Source organism: Streptopelia decaocto (genome assembly GCF_964273445.1).
Source record: "Streptopelia decaocto genome assembly, chromosome: 1".
NCBI classification, from domain to species: Eukaryota; Metazoa; Chordata; class Aves; order Columbiformes; family Columbidae; genus Streptopelia; species Streptopelia decaocto.
Genome location: NC_138663.1, coordinates 196,892,905 through 196,912,444, shown reverse-complemented (window position 1 = coordinate 196,912,444; position 19,540 = coordinate 196,892,905). Strand labels below are relative to the sequence as shown.

The window sequence follows — 19,540 nt, the reverse complement described above, 5'->3', positions numbered from 1 at the left end:
ATCTCTTCTGGAAGTCCTGTAAGTCCTACTTGTTCAATATCATGTAACCGCCACAGAAACTAGTCCTGAGGAGCATCTGACAGATTCCTTTTCCTGCCTTATCCTTTCTCCCCCTCCAAACGATCATTCTTAGCAGAGATCAAAATGGAAATCAAAGGCATATTAATCAACAACAGTTCACGTACTATTAAGCAGATTTGTGTAGTTCCACACAAAAACTAGCAACCTGGTGGGAAGTTATTAATTCTGCTTGTATTACAACCTGGGACACAGCTGGCTCGGCCTCTTAGGGTACTTTCCTTGCTCACAACATCTCAGGGAAAGCAGTCAGTTCCCTCTTATTTCTTTTCAGACTTATTTCTTTTCAATCCTTGATGGTCTTGGGTGATATCCCATATGGGATATGAGACAGCAATGGATCCCACGGCACTGGGTTTTCCTTTCTGGCTGACAGCAGCATCATGGCCTCTCTGGCTCTGACCTCAGCCTTCCACTTCCGCAGCACAAGCAATTTTGTTTTCCATTTTTTCTTAACAAAATGCCAGGAACTTACAGCCTGGTACTTTTCTCAGGCGAGGTGGAGCTGACCGCAGGGCAGCGCACGTCTCTCGGTGGGGATGCAGACGCATGAGCTGGAGCTGTGCTTGGACTTGTGCCGAAGGCTGCTTCCAGTCAGCCCAGCAAACGGGAATCTGACTGCTTGGGCTGGGGAGCAGCTGGATATGATCATGCTGAAGCCTCTGGAAGATTCAGCTTCCTATGCAGCACCTTTTTTCCCTGCCAAAAGTTCAGCGTTAACAGAAATTTGTGTAGATATCAAAGACATTCACTGACATCTCCTCGCTTCCCTGTGGACCTTTGCATTCCCTGCTCCAGTGAGGCTCAAGTCAGAACTTGGAAATACAGACAACTCTGACTCAACAACTAGCCCTTATGGAACATGCTTTATTTTGACGCAATTTTTCACCAAGTATGGATACTGAGAATAATGACGACCAGGGTTACATCACCAGAACCTTATTTTACTTCAGAGTAATTAAGCTAAACTGCAGCCCAATATCAAACATTGTTTTCCCAGGCACATCATGTCTGTCAAAAATTATTTTGATATCTAAATGAACCAATTTCCATATATTATGCACAGAGAATGGTACTGACTTTTTGCTGAACAGTTTTATCAATATTATATCTTAGAACAGAACTTTGATTTTAGTCCATTTGTAAAGGGTTTTTTGCAGGTCTATTTCCTTTTACTTCTTTTAAGTATATTAAAGTCTGGAATTCATTAATTCACAGTTTTACAATCAGAATAGACCACTAAATCTGTTAGGTTACTTTCCCCACTATCTCGGTCATGTAAGATACAGAATCAAACTCACCCAGCCCACTGGTGGGTAAGCCTGTCAATTTATGCCAGGTATTCAGTGTCGATGGGCTTTGCTTGGCAGGTCTGACTGATTGATTGACTTAGGGGTTGGTTTTGAGGAGGCAGAAGAGGGCAGTGTAGTAAGTTTCAATTTGTTATTAAAGTTTAGCATTCAAATTAATATGGAACTTAATTTCACAGTCTTTCTTAAGCATTTCTGATACTTTCTGTAATGAGGACTGATTCCAACTTAGTTTTTATTCTGCAGATTTGACCATTCTTTCCTATTTTTTCTCTGTCTTCTTATATTTGTTATAAAATTAATTTCCTCACAGGGAAAAAAAACATATTTTTAACTGGAAGTGAAAATGCTAATGAATAAGATGCAGAGGTTAGGGTTCTTGATTTCTTTCATCCAATAGCTCTGCCTTGGTTTTATGATTGAATCATAGAATTGTAGAATCATTTACATTGGAAAAGACCTTTAAGATTGAGCCTAACCATTAACCTAACACTGCCAAGTCTGCTACTAAACCATGTTCCTAAGTGCCACATCTATGCATCTTTTAAACACCTCCAGAGATGGTGACTCCACCACTTCCCTGGGCAGCCTGTTCCAATGCCTGACAACCCTTTCCAGGAAGAATTTTCTCCTAATACCCAATCTAAACCTTCCCTGGCGCAACTTGAGGCCATTTCCTCTCATCCTATCTCTTGCTACTCGGGAGAAGAGACCAACACCCTCCATGCTACAACCTCCTTTCAGGCAGTTGTAGACAGTGATAAGGTCTCCCCTCAGCCTCCTTTTCTCCAGGCTGAACAGCCCCAGCTCCGTCAGCTGCTCCTCATCAGACTTGTGCTCCAGGTCCCTCACCAGCTTCGTTGCCCTTCTTTGGACATGCTCCAAAGAAGTACATGCAGCATAGGATATTTTAATTAAAGTCATTTCACAATGTCATTTTATTCCTCCAGTTTATTTAGTATTTTTTTTATCTGAGAAATAAACACAGTCCCATGACATTTGCATTAATTAAAACAAAACAAAACAAAAAAACAACAAACAACAAACAACAATAAGAAAAACACCCACCAAAACCTACATTGTACTGAAACAATTGTTAAAGATAGTAAAAGAGTGATCAACATGAAAAAATGTATTCTTTTGAATATTTTTATTTTGATGTTCAAGTTCTCTGCTGGCCCAGCTAGGCATAACGTCTATAAATGTTACTTGAACTACTTTGCACCAGCTGAAAACATGGGCTGTGTTACCAGATGTAACTTCATGCAGGGTTTCAGCCTGTGCTATCCTCTTGTTGCTACTTCTTTCTGGATTCCTCAGCGTCACAGAGGCTGATGATTTCTGCAGGGAACAATCCTCCCTTTTCTTGCTTTTCTGTCTGATTTGGAGTTTACCTCACTGCTTCTGTACCTTCTGCTCATTCCAAATGTGAACAGGGGCATCTGTTTCCACGAGGATGTAACCATTCAACCGGGTATACATTCAAACACCTTTTAATTCTCTGACTTGAGTGTTGCAGCCTGGTGTTATCCTGCTCAGGGAGGCACCATGCAGTCCTGACTCATTCATTGCACATCTGAATTCCCAGTATGTTTACAGGAATTTCAAAAAGACCTGAAGGATTAGTTCAAAAACATAACACTCCTGTGTTTATAAGGTCTATTTCTTGCCACAGGTTAGGAGATCCTTGAAAGATGCCAGACATGCTCAGATTACTGGGAATTAATAGTGCTCATGATTGTGCAGGGTGTATCCAGCATCTCACCATAGTACTAGACCAACTTTTAATGGTGTAATGCCCCTTGAAATGCTAATAACTTTTTTTCTTTGTTCCTATTAATTTAATTCAGTCCCAGACTGACATACAGCTATATAGTTCCATATATACAGTATACATTTGGTGGTAGGTAGCCAGTGCTTGTTCACAGAACCTTGCTGTCATTTAATAAATCTGTATGCCCATATTATTATTTCCATGCACCACAAGCTGCTCTGCAGCCTATGACATGGCACTTAACTGTAATTAGCACCAAAATATGGAGTTAGTATGCAGGACACGGACAATTCTTTTGCTCCAGATGCTGTATTCAAACTGCAGCGGTCCATTGAAGAAGTAGAGATAACCTAAGGAAAAGGAAAGTTAAAATGAATTAACCCTGAGAAAAATGTGTTGTCATGTGAAAGTTATCCTTCAAATAAAAATCGTCCTGTTTGTTTTCATTTTTTAATAAGTCTTTCAAATGCAATGCTTTAGTACTTAGAATGCTGAAAATAAATGTTCAAATGTCCTCACTCCATTTGCCAGACCTGGATTAGTGTTTTAAAATAACTGATATTTTAATCTAGTGTCAACTCTGCACTTTATTACTATATGGTACTTGTTTAAGAAAACACAGTGTGCGCCTGTTAATGTTTAAGATTCTGACTTGGAAACACTCCTTAAAGAGCTGGATAGGAATAGGTTCCATTTGAAGGAGCAGACACATTATAACACTTCTATATTAAGCCTTCTATTAACACTTCTATATTAAGGACCTGTCTCCTTGCTTAGATTCACTAAGCAAGGAGGCAGGTCCTTTTTGGCTCCTCAAATGTGTATGTACACAGTTTATAAGAGCACCTGGGCCAGAGGCAGTTTAGATCAGAAACCTGAGCAGTTGAGAACAGAAGTGTTGATGCAAAAAAAATCAAAATTACAAATGACAGAACTCCTCACAGAACATTAATCTCAAGTTTCAAGGACAACTAATCTTAATAAAGCTTCATTGTGAGATTACGTACCATTTCTTTGATAGACTGCATCCACTCTGTCACCAATTCCTGCGAATTCTTCCTCTATCAGCCTGGGGTAGCCTGCTTCCATAACCTCCGCCTCTTCATCATAACTATATTAAACACAAAAGAAAATAAAAATTCAGAAGATTTAAATAGCCTGGAAGTTTAGTCTGTGCCCTTTATATGCTTTGAAGTTACCCACATCAGAAGTAGGCAGGAGCCTTTATGTATCTTATGTCTAGTGCCATAATGAGACTCAGGGCAATTACCAGAGTGCTCTTCCACATTAAGTACAAGCTCAATAAACACAAAACAAATAAAGCTACATTTTCAGAACTGATCTATAAAGTATGTGCTATATGGAGATGATTGCACCTGGTGCAAGCCCATCCTGCTTTGGCACAGAGATAAACGGAAGGGATGGTCATGTCTTAATAACACATCAGACCTGGCTGTGAGCCTCACTCATGGACAGCAAGAACCAGCCACCCTAGGGTGGGATATATTTCCTGCTGTCACAGCACCGATACCATTTCGTGTCACACCAGCAACTTAAGGAAACAAGATGGGAATTTTGTTTAGAGACATGACCATACTACAAACTCTTCTGCATTAGAGCACTTTATTCTCCTTTCTTTCTCTCTTTCAGCTTTTAAAGTCTGTGCCCATACGTTTATAAAAGTCTTGCATACATCTTTATGACATATTCTACACAGCTATAGCACCAATGAAAACCACAGACCGTAAACATGTGAGTCACGATCAAGTGCCTGGTTTGAAACAACCTGTTGATCTTTGGCTACTTCTGGACAGGTTATGACTAGGGACACACCAGTCTGTCTCCAGCTTACCTCCAGTACTTATTTCCAGTAAAAAAGAGAGTCTTGCCAGTGTCTTTAATATGGACAGCTGCATCTATTCTTTTAATTTCTTTCGGGAACCCCATTTCATTTATCTTTTTAGGAAAATCTTCAACTATGTCATAGCCATTTAAAGCCCAGACTTTCTTTCCTGAAAATAAGAACAAAGTATGCATGAGTCTTTTGTAAAGGCACATCTTTGAGAGCAGAACAAAATGAGGATGCCATGATCCCTATTTTCATGCAGCCAACAGATTCTTAGGTCACATACTCTGCAGGTATTAAACTATTTATGCTAACTATGATCTTAGGCATTTGAGATTAATTGTACATTTCCTAATACACTGAAAATTGCACAGATTTGCATGGGGTTTGGTTTTAGAACAATGAAGGTAAGATGTTTTGTTCTTCTGTTGATTACCTTTACATTACTTACTGAGATTGACTAAATATGTATATTTTTCTGCCCACAACAAAATTGAAAACTCACCTTTAAACATGAACACAAGATCTTTGATGGGGTTTTCATAAGCTGCATCTATTTTATTTGGAAGCTCTGGCCAAAAGGACTTAATTAACACCAGTTCTGCCTCAACCATCTGTGGGTGCAATCTCCAGAAAAACCTAGTTCAGAAAAAGAAAATATATTTTTGCATTGGGTCTGGCTGAGAAGGAGTTAATGTTCCCCATTGAAGGGTTCTGTTCTTTGTATTGGTAGCTAGAAAGGTGTTGGTAACACACTGGTGTTTTGGCTGCTGCTGAGCAGTGCTCACACAGCATCAAGGCTGTCTCTCCAACATTTCCCCTTCACCAGATGGCTGGGGGTGGGCAAGATCTTGGAACAGGACATAGCCAGGTCAGCAAACCCAAACTGACCAAGGGGATATTCCACACCATATGATGTCTGCTCAGCAATAAGAGCTAAGAGAAAGGAGGAGGAAGTGGGGCGTTCATTATTACAACCTTTGTCTTCTAGAGCAACTGCTACATGTACTGAAGCCCTTCTTCCTGAGAAGTGGCTGAACATCACCTGCTGATGGCAAGCAGTGAATAAATCTTTTGCTTTCCTTTACTTCTGCAGGCGGCCTTTGCTTTTCTTTTATTAAACTGCTTCTATATTGACCTACAAGACTTTTCCATTTTATTTTCTCCTGCCTTCTCCTGATGAGAAGGGGAGTGATGGAGTGGCTTGGTGGGCACCTGGTGTCCAGCCAAGGTCAATCCACCACAACTCTATGCTTCTTGTCGCACTACAGAACAGTTGTATCTTTGATGTGCTATGCTAAAAATTAGTTAAAGGAGAATTAATTTTTTTTTCATAACATTGAATTTCCAATAGATAGAGCCCCTTGTAGACTTTTCTCTTCCTCACAGTCACCTAGACACGACCACTTCTGTCACTCACACAGTGATCAACTCCAACAACAACAAACCTGAATCTTTTTTTTTTTCATTTAGAATAAGGGAAACACTGCTGTCCCATGTAAGGCTTCTGAATGTAGTACAACTTCATTCAAATAAAACTTAGTAGATTTGTGCATGAAGAAGAAAGCCCTGTGAAATTAAGAATGTGTATGAATGGTGTCAGTTTTCAGTTGTATCATCTTCCCTTCATATAACTGGGCAGTCAAGTCTGTAATTGTACTATAAATCCTGCCTAAAAATATATATGATGTAGTTTCTTAAAGGCATCTATATTGATTTGTGATTTGTAAATTTATGTTTACTCAGAAATTTAGTAAAAACTGAAATGTTTTCACTTGCTCAAATTTTATCTAGTACCCCCCACCAGTCTTTTTACCTGTCCTTGAAGACCAGCATTTCTCCACGAAGTCCTGTTATTGCATCAAGTGATAAATCTGCATCACATTTCTCTGGTGTTTTGGGATGTTTTGGGTTGGGATCTTTGTCTCCAGCACCTGGAATCACATCATACGATCTAAGCTTGACAACATTAATTTCCTTTCTGTAGATCATGATATCGAATGGAGTTCCCAAACAACATGATGAATACTAGCATAATGGACAAATCATTTGCACTGGGGAAAATCTGTTCTCCCTTTCTCTGCTTTAGCCAAATACATTCATGGACTTAGCTGTTTAGTTGTGCTGTAATGATGTTAAGTGGACTTCCTTTCTTTATCCCAACTTTTGAAGATCCCTCAGAAATCTTATTCCTTCCATGATGAAACAGAATTTCTGTTTCTCCCTCTAGGTTCTGTTTTACCTTCTATTTTGAGGCAGGTCAAAAAGCACAAAGACTCTGCTCTCTCCCGCCACCACCACTAAAGGAGAAGCACAGTGACCAACTGTCCTCTGCAGTATTACCTCCTTTCTTTTCTCTCTCTTCCCCGCCCCCCACTCTGAACTGTTAAATCTAAGTATCTTCTGCTCCTGAAGTCTGGTTGCCAAGAATCTAGTGAATTGCTCTTAAACAGTCACGGCTGTTGCTCTTGAACATCTGTAGCTTTTTAGTAACTGTGAAGTGCATCTGTAAGAGGTTATAATGACACAGGAAATATATATTATATATGATATAGACTTACCATAGAGCTCTTGGATCCCTTGCACATCATCATCAGGAAGCACAAAACCAGATTTTCCAGTGTATGTGTAAATTGGAAACATCAGAGCTCCGGGGTCTCTGGAGTGTTCAAGTCCCAGAGAATGACCAAATTCATGGGCAGCAACAAGAAACAAGTTGTACCCTACAACAGACCACAGTGAAAATAAATGCATACCTCCTTGTATCAACAAAGTGGACTTGGAGTAATCAGCTAACCTTAACATTGTGCTTTAAAATATGGGACAATGAAGGAGAGAACTGGATCAATGGAAAAAAGTAGATGACCTTTAAAGGTCCCTTCCAACCCAAACCATTCTATGATTCTATGTTGTTCTGTAGGCAGACTTAGATTTCTTGAATTTTCCTAGCAACACTGGAAAGCTCTGGAGTGAAGTCTTAGTTCTGTTCAAGTGAAGAACTGTTTTTTTTTCAGGAATTCACCTCCGGTAGAGAGTCTATATTGTTTTTAGTATTGCAGCAATCAGCTTTAATGTCAGGAGGATGAAATAACACACTACTGAAAAAAAAATAGTGGTTTATTCTATTAAAGCTCTGTCCCGAGTAGGCAAAGTGAAGAATTTTAAAATTAAATGTAAGCAGCCATTTGCAGCTGAGTTAAGTGTATGCATTTTCTATAGGTTTCAGTAAAGTAATTCCCATCAGTCTATGATCAGAACTAGCTGCCCATGAGTGCAGTGAAGTGCTAAGCTGACAAAACACCTTGTTTGTGGCATTTTTTTAGTCACTGCACTTAGGAGATGTCTATCTGAAAATTTATGCTGGGTGTATGTTATACATCCATTTATGACTGGAGATTAAACCCAGCTTCCTATGAGCAGACAGTGAACATAATGACTAATTAACAGTAAATGGGCAAAACAAACTGCTTACAGATATCAAACAGGATTAAATTGTCCATCTACCACCATTTCAAACAATCTCAGGAACTTCTGTTACCTCTAGAATCATCTGACCAAGCTTCATCATCATCAAAATGGGCATCTCCTCCATAGTCTGGACCGGGGGGGAAAGCATGAGCCAGTAATCCAGAGGGTCCATCAAAGGGGTAAAAGTCACCATGTTCTGTAAAAAAAAAAACATTTAAAACAATGAAATCAGTTATCCCATTTTATTGGCAGCAATATAACTGTAACATAAAAATAATTGGTTCTGTGTTACCTTTAGTGCCAAAGGAGATCATGATATCAGCTATGCCACTTCGTATTCTGGTGAAGTTAAGTGGTGTCACATCAGACCAAACTTTGAATGCTTTCTTGAAAGCTCTGTCTACTTCAGCACGTCTCAGATCTGAAGTGTAGTTCACAATTCTGTCAAACAGATCAATATCTTCAGTTAAATTGTGTGAATTGAGTAAAATATGTAAAATATTTTTATTTGACTGTGTATCTCATTCAAAAGTTTTTGCTTATTTCCTCCCAATGTTCTTATCTAAAACCAAACAGCCAAACAGCTGGGCAGCTGCAGATAGTATTCCAGAAAATAAAAATAACCATTTCTGTTTTCATTAAAGCCATTCAGAGATATCTGAAATGATCCAACAGCTTTCTATACTTGGTTTTATATGGACCAGAAGATTTAGAAAATGACAGATACATTCTGTATTAAGTCAAATTATATCAGTAACTTAGAACTTTTTTTGTGCCATATAAAATATCTCATGACCCTTGCTTCCTGGAGGAGCAAAACATGATCCAAAGATCCACATTAAAGTAATATTTATCACCATATACTGAAGTGGTATCTTGGAAAGAGTTCATTGATTTCATATTTGGAATCAGCTGAAGAAACTCAGGTTGCACGTGGTCAAAACACCTGTCAATGACCTTGCAGTATTAAGGGAGAAGCAGCTACCGTGTGACCTTTCAGCACCATAGCTTCCCAAGGCCAACTGCCTGAGGTCCTGGTCAGGGTCTTGTCTGACCAAGCACAGATATCTACATTCAGACTGTGAAACAGCAGAGCGACAAGGATCAGTCCCTGCTCTCACTGCCACATTGCACAGGATGTTTTGTGTCTACACTGCTTTGGGATAAGCCCCTCACCAGCAGATTTGTCCAGGACAAGACTTAGACGAAGCAGATACAAAACCAGGTCCAAAACAGAGCTAATGAGTAACCTAAAGACTGAGTGCTGTGTGGCTCAGTGGTGAGGCGTGTCATCTTAGTCCCTACCACTCTTCCATTTGGCACCACAGATGTGCCCAGAGAGTCTACGTGGAGGCCACATGAGGAGGAACTATCTTACACCACATTAGCTTTCCTACATTACAAAGTGCAATAGAAGAAAATAATATTTACTTCTTTGGGCTGTAAGGTGGGTCTGGAGGACCTTTCCAAAAGTGGTGCTGTCAGGATTTCAAATTGCAATATGAATTTTCTCAAACTCAAATGCACCTTTGTCCCATCAACCTCATAAACAGAGTGACCTGTTGTACAAGGCATCTAAAAAGAAGGAACAGCAATAAACCCGAATATTTCATGCATTTACCTGTATGTCAAATTAGTTTTTGACCATTTGAGTTTTCTAGGGAAAAAGTTATATTCCCCCACATCTGGGACACCACATCTTGGTTTCTGCATCAGCTCATATGTTTCTTCATCTAATTTGCCTGTCACCTCCAAGCCAAAAAAAGCTTGCATTTCTCGAAGTTTTGATGCCACTGTGTTGACACTCTTCCTCATTATGCCAGCAGGATTTGGACGGAGATCATAGTGAGTCCTGAGATAGCGCTAAAAAGGGGAAAAGAAGTAATAAGCCTAGTTTCCAAACAGTTGTCACTACACAATTTACTATTAATAAACCATGCAAACAAATTATTTCGTACTGTACCTCTGCAAACTGAAGATCTTTCTCTGTGAATTCATGGCTGTCTTCAAGGGGAATAGGGATTGTCAGGCACAATGACAAACCCAACAGGAAAAAGAAGAGAGCTGAAAGTCTTGATTGCATCATGTTGGATCTGTGAAGTCTGAAGCCCTGATGGTTTAGAGAGCAGTTACCTTTACTTTTATAGTCCCAACCAGTGAGTCACCACTTAGGGACAAGTTACAACTTCCTTGCCGCTGAAAGTAAACATGCTTAGACGGCTACTTTTTCTCTCCTCTCCAACACTGTGGTTTAGGCATCTGTTGTCCCACTGAGGGCTCTGAAACTGTATCCTCAGATAAACACGGTCTCTGAATATTGACATAGGCTGTGGGAAGAAAAGGGCAGAAGCAACCCGCACTTTTTGATTATTTTACAGTAACCTACACTGGCAATAACTCTGCAATAATATACTCTTCTATAAAAATTGTCTTTCTACTATTTGAAAGTCAATAAAAAATATATAACAAGCTTCATTATTTTTTTTTAAATAAATTCTGCAACTTTTCAGTAGTTACACTAGTTCAACAGCATTTTTTAAACAGTTGGAATAGATCATACACACTTCAACTTTTAATAAATGTTGCCTTGCTTCATAAGAAATAACATTTTGAAGCATACCATTTCCTGTAAAGAAATAGAAATCTAAAGTATTAATACAAATTTTACTTCAGAGTTCCTTAAAGTGACTTCCTATGCATCTTTCAGAATAATTAATGTCTTGAGATGTGCCTAAAATGAAAAATGCTAAATATCAGGAAATATTTTTGAATATTTAAAAATGCTTTTTATTAGTAGTGTAACAGGCCATGTAAAGTGACTAGTTCATACCATTTGTCTGCCAAAAAACCCATAAATTTAATTTGCTTTATGAGGGGAGCACAGCCATAAATCAATGAGATAGCTACTATTTTGAGAGAGGCAATCTACCAGCTATGGGTAGGCAATAGATCTGTGTGTTTAGAATGATAGAAAATTGTGATTTTGACTTATGAGGTAGAAAACAGGATAAATCTGGCATTGTGACAGACATGGGCATTATTTTACTTCAAAGCCTAAAGAAGATTTCTGCCCCACTAGGGTCACTCCAAACTCAGCTGCTACTAAAACTTATACCACGTGCCTGCAAGCAAGGGTGCAGGAGAGGTGCTGTTTTGGCCAAAACCCCCCTCCTCTCTCCCAGAGGGTGCTCCTGTAGGGGAAACCTCAGGCAGTTTCCTGGTAGACACTGGAACACACTTTCCAGAACACACTGCCCTGCCCTGGATGTTGCCTTGTTGACAAAACAGGAAAAGGACAATAATTAGTGAAGCTGAATGAGTAAAAGCTCAATTTGTTACTCAAACAGTATGAGCTTTCTATCTTATGATGACAAACAGCAAAAGCAAATAAAGCTGGGAGGAATTTATTATGTAGGCTATTTCTACCTCACACCATCTCAGTCAGTGCTAAATATGGTTATACCAATTAGGGACAGACAAAGTCTGTCCAGACAGTTTATATATTTTCCTTTACATTGCCCACCATCAGCACTGAGACTTTTCTATTCATCAATGGTGGCATAAAGACTGTTAATTACCCCACGTCTTAGAAGTGCTGTCCCCTGAGGTGCTTCAGGAGGGACACTGAATCCGTAGTGCTGATGTTCTCCCTGTGCTGCACTCCTTGCTAACACAGACTGCCAGATTATCTATATGTCTTATTTCTTTCCTTCCAACATTTCTGCACCGATATTGGCAGCATTGCTTTCATTAACGTTAGGCTACTCAGTCAAGTGATAAGCAGAGTTTACAGTGAACTTTGCTTGCATTATCTGGGGCTCGGGAGCAGCGGTGCTGTCTTGTGGTTTTCGTGGCTGTTAGGAACACTGTGAGTGTCACTGCTCTGCAGAACAGTACCAGATGTATCTCAGAAACTTGTGAGTAAAATCAATAGCTTAAAACCCCACAGGTAACATTCCTGGAAATTCCGAATTCTCTGAAATTAACCATCTTGTACGAAAGGGAGAACCATTATCCACCACCATGTGTATTATCTATCATTGCCCTTTGCCAGATGTAACTAGAAGTTTTTTATTCTGTGTCAGGCCATTATACCACTGTTCTTTCTCAGCTCTGATGTTGGAATGTTTGCTTCTGAAATAGGAGAAACTAATTTCCTAACCAACTGTTACTGCAAAAACATGATCAGTCCATGTCACTCTTTGTGACAGAATGATCCCAAATTATTCCTAAGTAGTTTCAGGGTTGCCTTAATAAATATAATCTAGCTAACTGGTAATTAAAGATGAAACCAAGTAATCAGAGACACTATTTGAATGATATAAATGTAGAAGAGAAAAATTAAAGAGAGGTGTTAGCCTATCAAACAATAGCCTATCAAACAAAAGGTGTGGAGCCCTGTTCTTCAAAATGTTTAAGGTGCAGTAGTCAAAGCAGTAGTAAATAGAATTGTATTGCATGAAGAGAATGATAGATTAGGTAGGGAAGAATGATTTTTAACTTTCTGCTCTCTGTGACTTTTTTTACACGTATGTTCTGAAGTGCTTTGAAGTTCACAGTGAAAACTTCCAAAAACTTTGCCTTCAATAACCTTGGCGAAGCTGTCCTGAGCCATTTCCAAGGAACATTTGAAAAACTAAACAAAGTAATTATAGGAAAAACAAAAATAAAACAAGCAGCTTTTCTGAAATCAACTTCTTTTATTAGTTTTGTGCAAGAAGAGATGCATGAAGCTGAGTCTTTTGCTATCATAAGACAATGAAAAGAACAAGTGGAAAGACAGTCCACTGTTTTGAACAGATTCTGCAAGCGAGTAGAAAAGCATACAAAGAGACAAAAAGGAAGGGAGTCTGTAACTATTTTGTCACAGAGAGTAAAACAAAATGCTAAAATAGAAATTGATTTCTGAAAGACTGTGTGTAATGGGACATCTGAGAGTGAACTGTGGCTGAATCGCGTTTTCTACACATTCAGTTGATTCTTTTGAGAGCCCTGGCCATATAAATATGCACCATCCAATATGTTTTCTTACACATTTTATTGCTATTTATATTACAGCAGTGGCTGGAAGCCTCTATTGAGGCATGGATTTTTATGCCCTCTCTACACAAACTGAAGCAGCAATGGGTAAGGACTGTGCAAACAAGCACATAAAAGGGCCAATGAAAATGAGCAGCATTCCTCCTTTTTCTGAAACACCATCACAGACATAGCATGTGATGTTTTGTTTTGTTTTGGTTTGTTTATGAAGAGACAAAAAAAGCCTTGACAGAGCTCGGAACTAAGTACAGACCTCGGAAGTTGCTGTCTGTTATCTTAATACATTGACACTTTAAAGCCTTAAGCAAGTCAAGTTTTTAAAGTTGGCAATGATAAATGGCAACTTCAAAGCCTGACAGTGTTGGGCAATGTAAGATATCAAATCCATGGCTCAGGCTCAAGTGATGCCACCATCTGGGTTTAAAAGAAAAAAAAAGAGGAGTTAAAAACTGAAGAGAGACGTAAATGAAGGTAAAAGCAGTCAGCAGTGGTTCATAGACCGTGTGCTGACCCTAGTGCAAACAAGCAAGCATGGCAAGTTACATTTTAAAAACATTGAAACCCACAAAACTGCTGAATAGTAAGTTTTCAACAAGCACTGCAAAATTTCTGCAGTTCTGGCATTTTGTGGATGTGGGTGAAGTTAGCTGGACTGATGGTAATTTTCACAGGCATAGTAGAGACTGGAACAACCATGCCAGTTTTTCCCCCAAGGAAAAATGGATAAAGAGGGATGGGAAATGTGGCAAGAAGAAATAAAGTGCCTTAAAGCACCATTTAGGTACTAATTATTTGGAAACAAGAATTGCACCAACCACATGGTTTCAACATACATTTTGCTACTGCAAATAACTGAAAGGTGGTGTGTTTTGATTTACATTCTGTGTTTGCTACCTAAAATAGCACTATATATTGAATGTGGTGAATGCTTTGTAACCCTGAAACAGCAGACACTCCACTTAAGACAAATAAACAACAGTTAATGGATCCATTTGTTAATACTTCTTACCATAAGTTGTATTTCAAAGGGAATGTCTCCAGTGCCTAGGCTACACCATCACATTGAGATCAGCTTCCTCTGGGAAGAAGGACACTACTCTGAGGGCCATCGTGCTGGTGGGCAGATGGAGTCCCAGAGTACAAACACACACTCTGGCTCTGCCTTTCCAGGGGGGACTTCATCTGTCAGACCTGTTACAGGAAGGGGTTCAAAGATAACTGAGAATGTTTTCCACAAGGAGCTCTTCAGCTGGGGTGGCAAGGGATGTTACACCAATCTGACTCTTTTTTACTTTGAACAGCAGCATCCTTGTGCCAATTCCTGGCAAAAAAATAAAACAAAAAGATGCAGCTGGGGTTCGCAGAGGTGTTCAGCAGGGTCCAGTGCCAGAGGTAAGAAACATATAAACATGTTTCCGGGAGGCAATGGCTCCTGTTCAAATGAGTCCCTGTGGACCACTAGGTCATATAGCAGCAAAGGGCACTGTGGATCAGCTGCCGTTCTGTCTGCTGCAGCACAAGGAGCTTCTGGCACAGCACCTGATGAGCTTGGCAGGACCTGGGGGCTGCTGCCACACTGGGAGCTGTGACCAGCAGTACCTTTCTTCTGTATTCGTTGGGCTCCAAGGTAAGATTCAGCTGTAGATTAGAACTAAACCTGAGCATCTGTGTGTTGCGTGTCTAAACTCTCATTAGAGCAATGAGATCAATAAACTCACTAAACCCTGGGCAGTTCAGCTTTCACTGAGGTAGACACCTTGAGATTATTTCAGTTGCCACCTTAGTGTTGCTTGAAGGACAGTGAGCTCTTGTCAGTCCTGTGCCGTATCTGACAGTCTCATGAAGGTATCTGGGGTTCCCTCCTGGATCTCCAATGGCACTAGATACCTTTCTTCAGGCTGCTGTGCTGAGTCCCTCACAGCTGGGCCCTGCTGGCAGCAGTGGAGCCCCACTATCAGGTGCACACAGAGATACTTCAATTTAGGTGGCTCATTCTAGAGATGAACTTCAGGCCCATGTTCTGCTGGTGGCTGCACGAACCAGGAGCCGTCTCGTGTCAGAGGTGTGTTGTGTTGCTGTGCAAGGCAGCCGCTCTGCAGCAGAAAGGCGGTCAGGCACTGTGCAGCCCCTGCTAGGACAGCGCTCCTGCTCACAACGGCACTTGACCTTGCGGGAACAGGGGCTCCCACCTCGTGCTGACAGCCAAAGTGAAAAGGAGAAAATGTCTCAAAGAGGTGCAAGGATCCAAGTTGTCTCTGCCCTGCACAGTTAGAAACTCATGGGATTCAGGAAAACTGCCCCAGAGAAGTGGGGCTGCCCCAGTCAGCTGCTCCATGCAAGGCAGCAGCTGCAGCCTCCCCTGGAGGTCAGACCGTGCTCTGCTCCTTCTTACCACCCCAAATGCTCCCCGGGACTGGAACTGGCTTCCCGTTTTGGTCTAGCCATTCTATATGAGCTACCAACAACGTTTTCTTCTTCAGGATAAGTGTAGGATGCTAAACTATCTGACATACCTTGGCAGCTGTTGCCTTTTTAATGGCAATTTTTTCGCATAGGCAGTGGTATGTCACTAGATATTAATCTGCTCAAGATTTGGCTCGTTTGGCAATCAGGATAGTGCTCCTGAATCCAGGCTGCACTAACTGTTTGAGGAAGGTATTTATAGCAGTTGCTGTAATTGAATTTTATTGATTCTTGAAAGAAACAGATGGAACCTGTGAGGAGAAAAGAAAAAAAGAAAAAGATAATTATTTGAAGAATGGCTGCAGCCATTATGTTCTGACATTGTAGAAGTATTTTATTCTGTCCTTACGGTTACTTTATTATTTTGTAAAATGTGGTACCAATTGTCAAAGTCCAATACTTCCTGATTGGGCTCTTTCAGATATTCCACACACGTAGGGTTTAATGTTTAATACACAGTTTACATGCTTGAATTTATTTGAAATTTTGATTTAGCGTCGGGATGCAGTAAGGTATTTAAATCACAATATAAGTAAAATTACATCTAGCAGAGTATAGCGATTTCAACATACAGCTGAACCACAATACAAAAGTGATTACCAGTCTCTATCATTACCTCATTATAACAAGACTGGGTGTCCACAGTCCCTGGAAACTGACACACAGGTTGAACGCAGCTCAAGATCCTTGCTCTCCTCAAAGTTCTATTTTTGTTTTTTATATTCGGTGTGGGGCGGAGCCACATGTACACTGGCCACACACAAACACTCCCCATGCTGCTCTGGCTAACTCAGGAATATGTTTTGCACCCTTGATTAAACTGGGGACGAACATTCACACAGCTGGCTGATGCAGTCTGCACATGTGGCCTCCAGCCCCAATTGTGCTGAGACAAGTTCAGCTTTCCTTGCAACACCCATGGCCAGTCCCTCCTTATATTCCTCCTTGAGATTCACGAGCACATCACCCTTGTCTATCATCTCAGAGCCTTCTTGCATTCTAACGGCTCATTGATGGTTCACATCAAGTACAAAATACCTAGTTATCTCTATTGCTAGCAAACTGTAGGCAAACAATGAGTTTGTGTCTAGCCAACATAATTTTATTCCTAATAGGAAGGCACTGGTCAACAGCACAAAAATGGAAAACAAAATACCAAGAATCCAGTTCAAAGGTAAAAACCTAATTTTCTAGATTTGTTTTTTTGAGACATTCATCACCTTACATTTCTATTTTTTAAATCCTGATGTTTACATTTGCAAACACTCACAAAAATACATTTAAAGACTACCTCAGTAGCACTGTGGCTCTCTGACACTCATAGTTGGGTCTTAGTATGTTTTGATGTATTTTATTATTTGTGTCAGAGATACATCTTTAAAACATTTTAATTTTAGCTCTTCCATAATGGCAAAATATGTTCCCTGTCTGTCAATTCGACATTATAGTAATATGCTATAGCAACTTTATTCTCAAATATTAAGACGTCTACTATGATAGCCATGATCATAGAAAGACAGTTCACTGTAGAGGTAATTAAAATCAGTGCTAGGAAGAAAAAATATTTGATGATTTATTTGCATAGTGTTTCTACATTTCTTTCTAAACATTTGGACATTCAAATATTTAAATCAGCTTCTTGGGTGGAACAGAAATTTCGTGTGTTAAATGCCTAAGTCGAGTCTGAACTTCAAATTAGTGGATTCTACACCTTCAGGACAGATGAATAGCTGCTTTAGGAAGGTGCAATATAAAGTAAGGTAATGTCCTCTGAAATGTTTTGGTTCAGGCTACTTATTATTTATGAAAATTGGAGCTAGGAGCCCAACAGAAACACACACCCTCTTTTCCTGCCTCCACAAGCTTTTATCTCTGATGTGTGTTAATGCATTTGCTATTAGTAGTGAAGGCTTCTCATAATTTCTGACTCAGCTTTCTGTTGATCACTACTTAAGAGCACTATATCTTCTATACCTCTTAAGCAGTAACAAATCAGAACAAGTACTCTCATTATTGAATCCAGACCTCTCAAACTGGTGCTGGGTCTAGTACGTAACCCCATGAAAGTCTTTGTCATCCTCGGTATTGTAAAAAGAAATGCAGCAAAGGGCAGGTTAATGATGTGGATTTTGAGGAGGAGAGAGAAGTCTCTTCAGCACCAGTGAAAAATATGAAAGTTGTGGACATAGTTCACAAGAAATTGATTTATACTGAATGATACATTAGCAGACATTTTCCAGATGTGTCAATAATTAAAAACACAGCCTAATTGAACTGCATTCCCGATGTCTTTTCTTTTTCCAAGTCAAAACCCACTAGAATTTCCAGCTATCCACCTATCCCATATTTCTTTTCAGGATCAAAGCCTGTCACATATGGACACAAATAGTTCAGAACAATGTCAAATGAATGAAAAAGTTGCATTGAAATTACCCAAAGGAGACAGCATCACAAACCCCAAGGACAGGTGTTTGTCTTTCACAGAAATGCATGGAAGAAAGGCTCTTTAAGTGAAGCTTACTGTAAATTTTTGATTTGTAAGGAGATTTGGGAGTAAAACCATACATTTTAAAAACATTTAGGAAAGGAAGTATGAGTTTCAAAAGCCTGGTTTTTGCTTGCCAGCCATATTCATCTTGTTTATACAGCTGGGATTTTTAAAAAGCAGTTTCTCAATGTATTGCAAAAGCTCTTGAGAATAAGGGAGGAAAAACTAGAAGTCTGATGCATACAGTTTTATAGAAAGTACCACAAGAAAGTGGTAAGCTTAACATTAAGGTTTGAATTACTGGTAAGAGATTACTAAAGGAAGATTCAAGAAAATTCCTAGTCCTACCTAGCAAAGTGCATGCTTTCAAAGGTAAGAGGCACAGAAATAAATCTCATATTTTTCTGTGACAAATAAATATAACATAAAGGTGGCTGTACATATAATTTAAAAATTCACTCCCCCACATGGGTCAAATTCATAGGAGGCCACCAAGACGGTGGAGCAGGAGCACCTGCCCTGCTCGGGGAGCTGGGCTTGTTCAGCCTGGAGCAGATCGGCTTCAAGGGACCTGACAGCAGCTTCCAGTGCTCCTGGAGGAGCTGGAGACCATGTCTCTGTGGTGGAGGGCCAAAGGTCAGAGACAGTGGGCATTAACTGAAACAGGAGAGGGTCAGCCTGGATATAAGGAGAAGCCTTTTCCCCATGAGGACAGTTGGGCAGCAGCACACAGTGCCCAGAGAAGTTGTGCTGTCTCTGTCCTTGGAGGTTTTCAACCCCGACCGGGCGAAGCTCTGAGCCCTGAGCAGCCTGGTCTGACCTCAGAGCAGGAGGCTGGACCAGAGGCCTCCTGAGGTCTCTTCCAGGCTGAGTTATTCTGTGATTCTATACCTTAACACCAGTAAACAAATATCAAATTAGATCTTTTGGAAGCATTTTAGTGAGTACTCAGTCTTCCTGACATGTGGTTTTAAATACTGAGCATTTGGAACACGGTAGCTGTGGCATGAAAAGAGAATGAAAGGGAGGAATTTCTGCAGTGTTTTGTACAAGTATCTGAAATAAATTTCTCA

The 19,540-nt window shown here is 40.0% G+C and overlaps 1 protein-coding gene across 1 annotated transcript; it reads right to left on the bottom strand.

Moving 5' to 3' along the window:
* Positions 1–2,319: 2,319 nt before the first annotated feature.
* On the bottom strand, positions 2,320–10,601 carry LOC309440952 (collagenase 3-like). Its single transcript, XM_082055255.1, has 10 exons — positions 10,440–10,601; positions 10,098–10,339; positions 8,769–8,917; positions 8,547–8,672; positions 7,570–7,731; positions 6,825–6,942; positions 5,514–5,647; positions 5,015–5,174; positions 4,170–4,273; positions 2,320–3,512 (listed from the first exon to the last, which is right to left on the bottom strand). Exons 1-10 carry the CDS (start codon positions 10,560–10,562, stop codon positions 3,412–3,414), a joined length of 1,419 nt encoding a protein of 472 aa, XP_081911381.1. The 5' UTR covers positions 10,563–10,601; the 3' UTR covers positions 2,320–3,411.
* Between the last annotated feature and the right edge of the window lie 8,939 nt (positions 10,602–19,540).

Coding starts and splice junctions, on each gene's coding strand:
- LOC309440952 (XM_082055255.1), bottom strand. CDS start 10,562: ATGATGCAATCAAGACTTTCAGCTCTCTTCTTTTTCCTGTTGGGTTTG. Junction 6,943..7,569: donor AGGGATCCAAGAGCTCTATG/GTAAGTCTATAT, acceptor ATGTGATTCCAG/GTGCTGGAGACAAAGATCCC. Junction 5,175..5,513: donor TCTTGTGTTCATGTTTAAAG/GTGAGTTTTCAA, acceptor TCTTATTTTCAG/GAAAGAAAGTCTGGGCTTTA.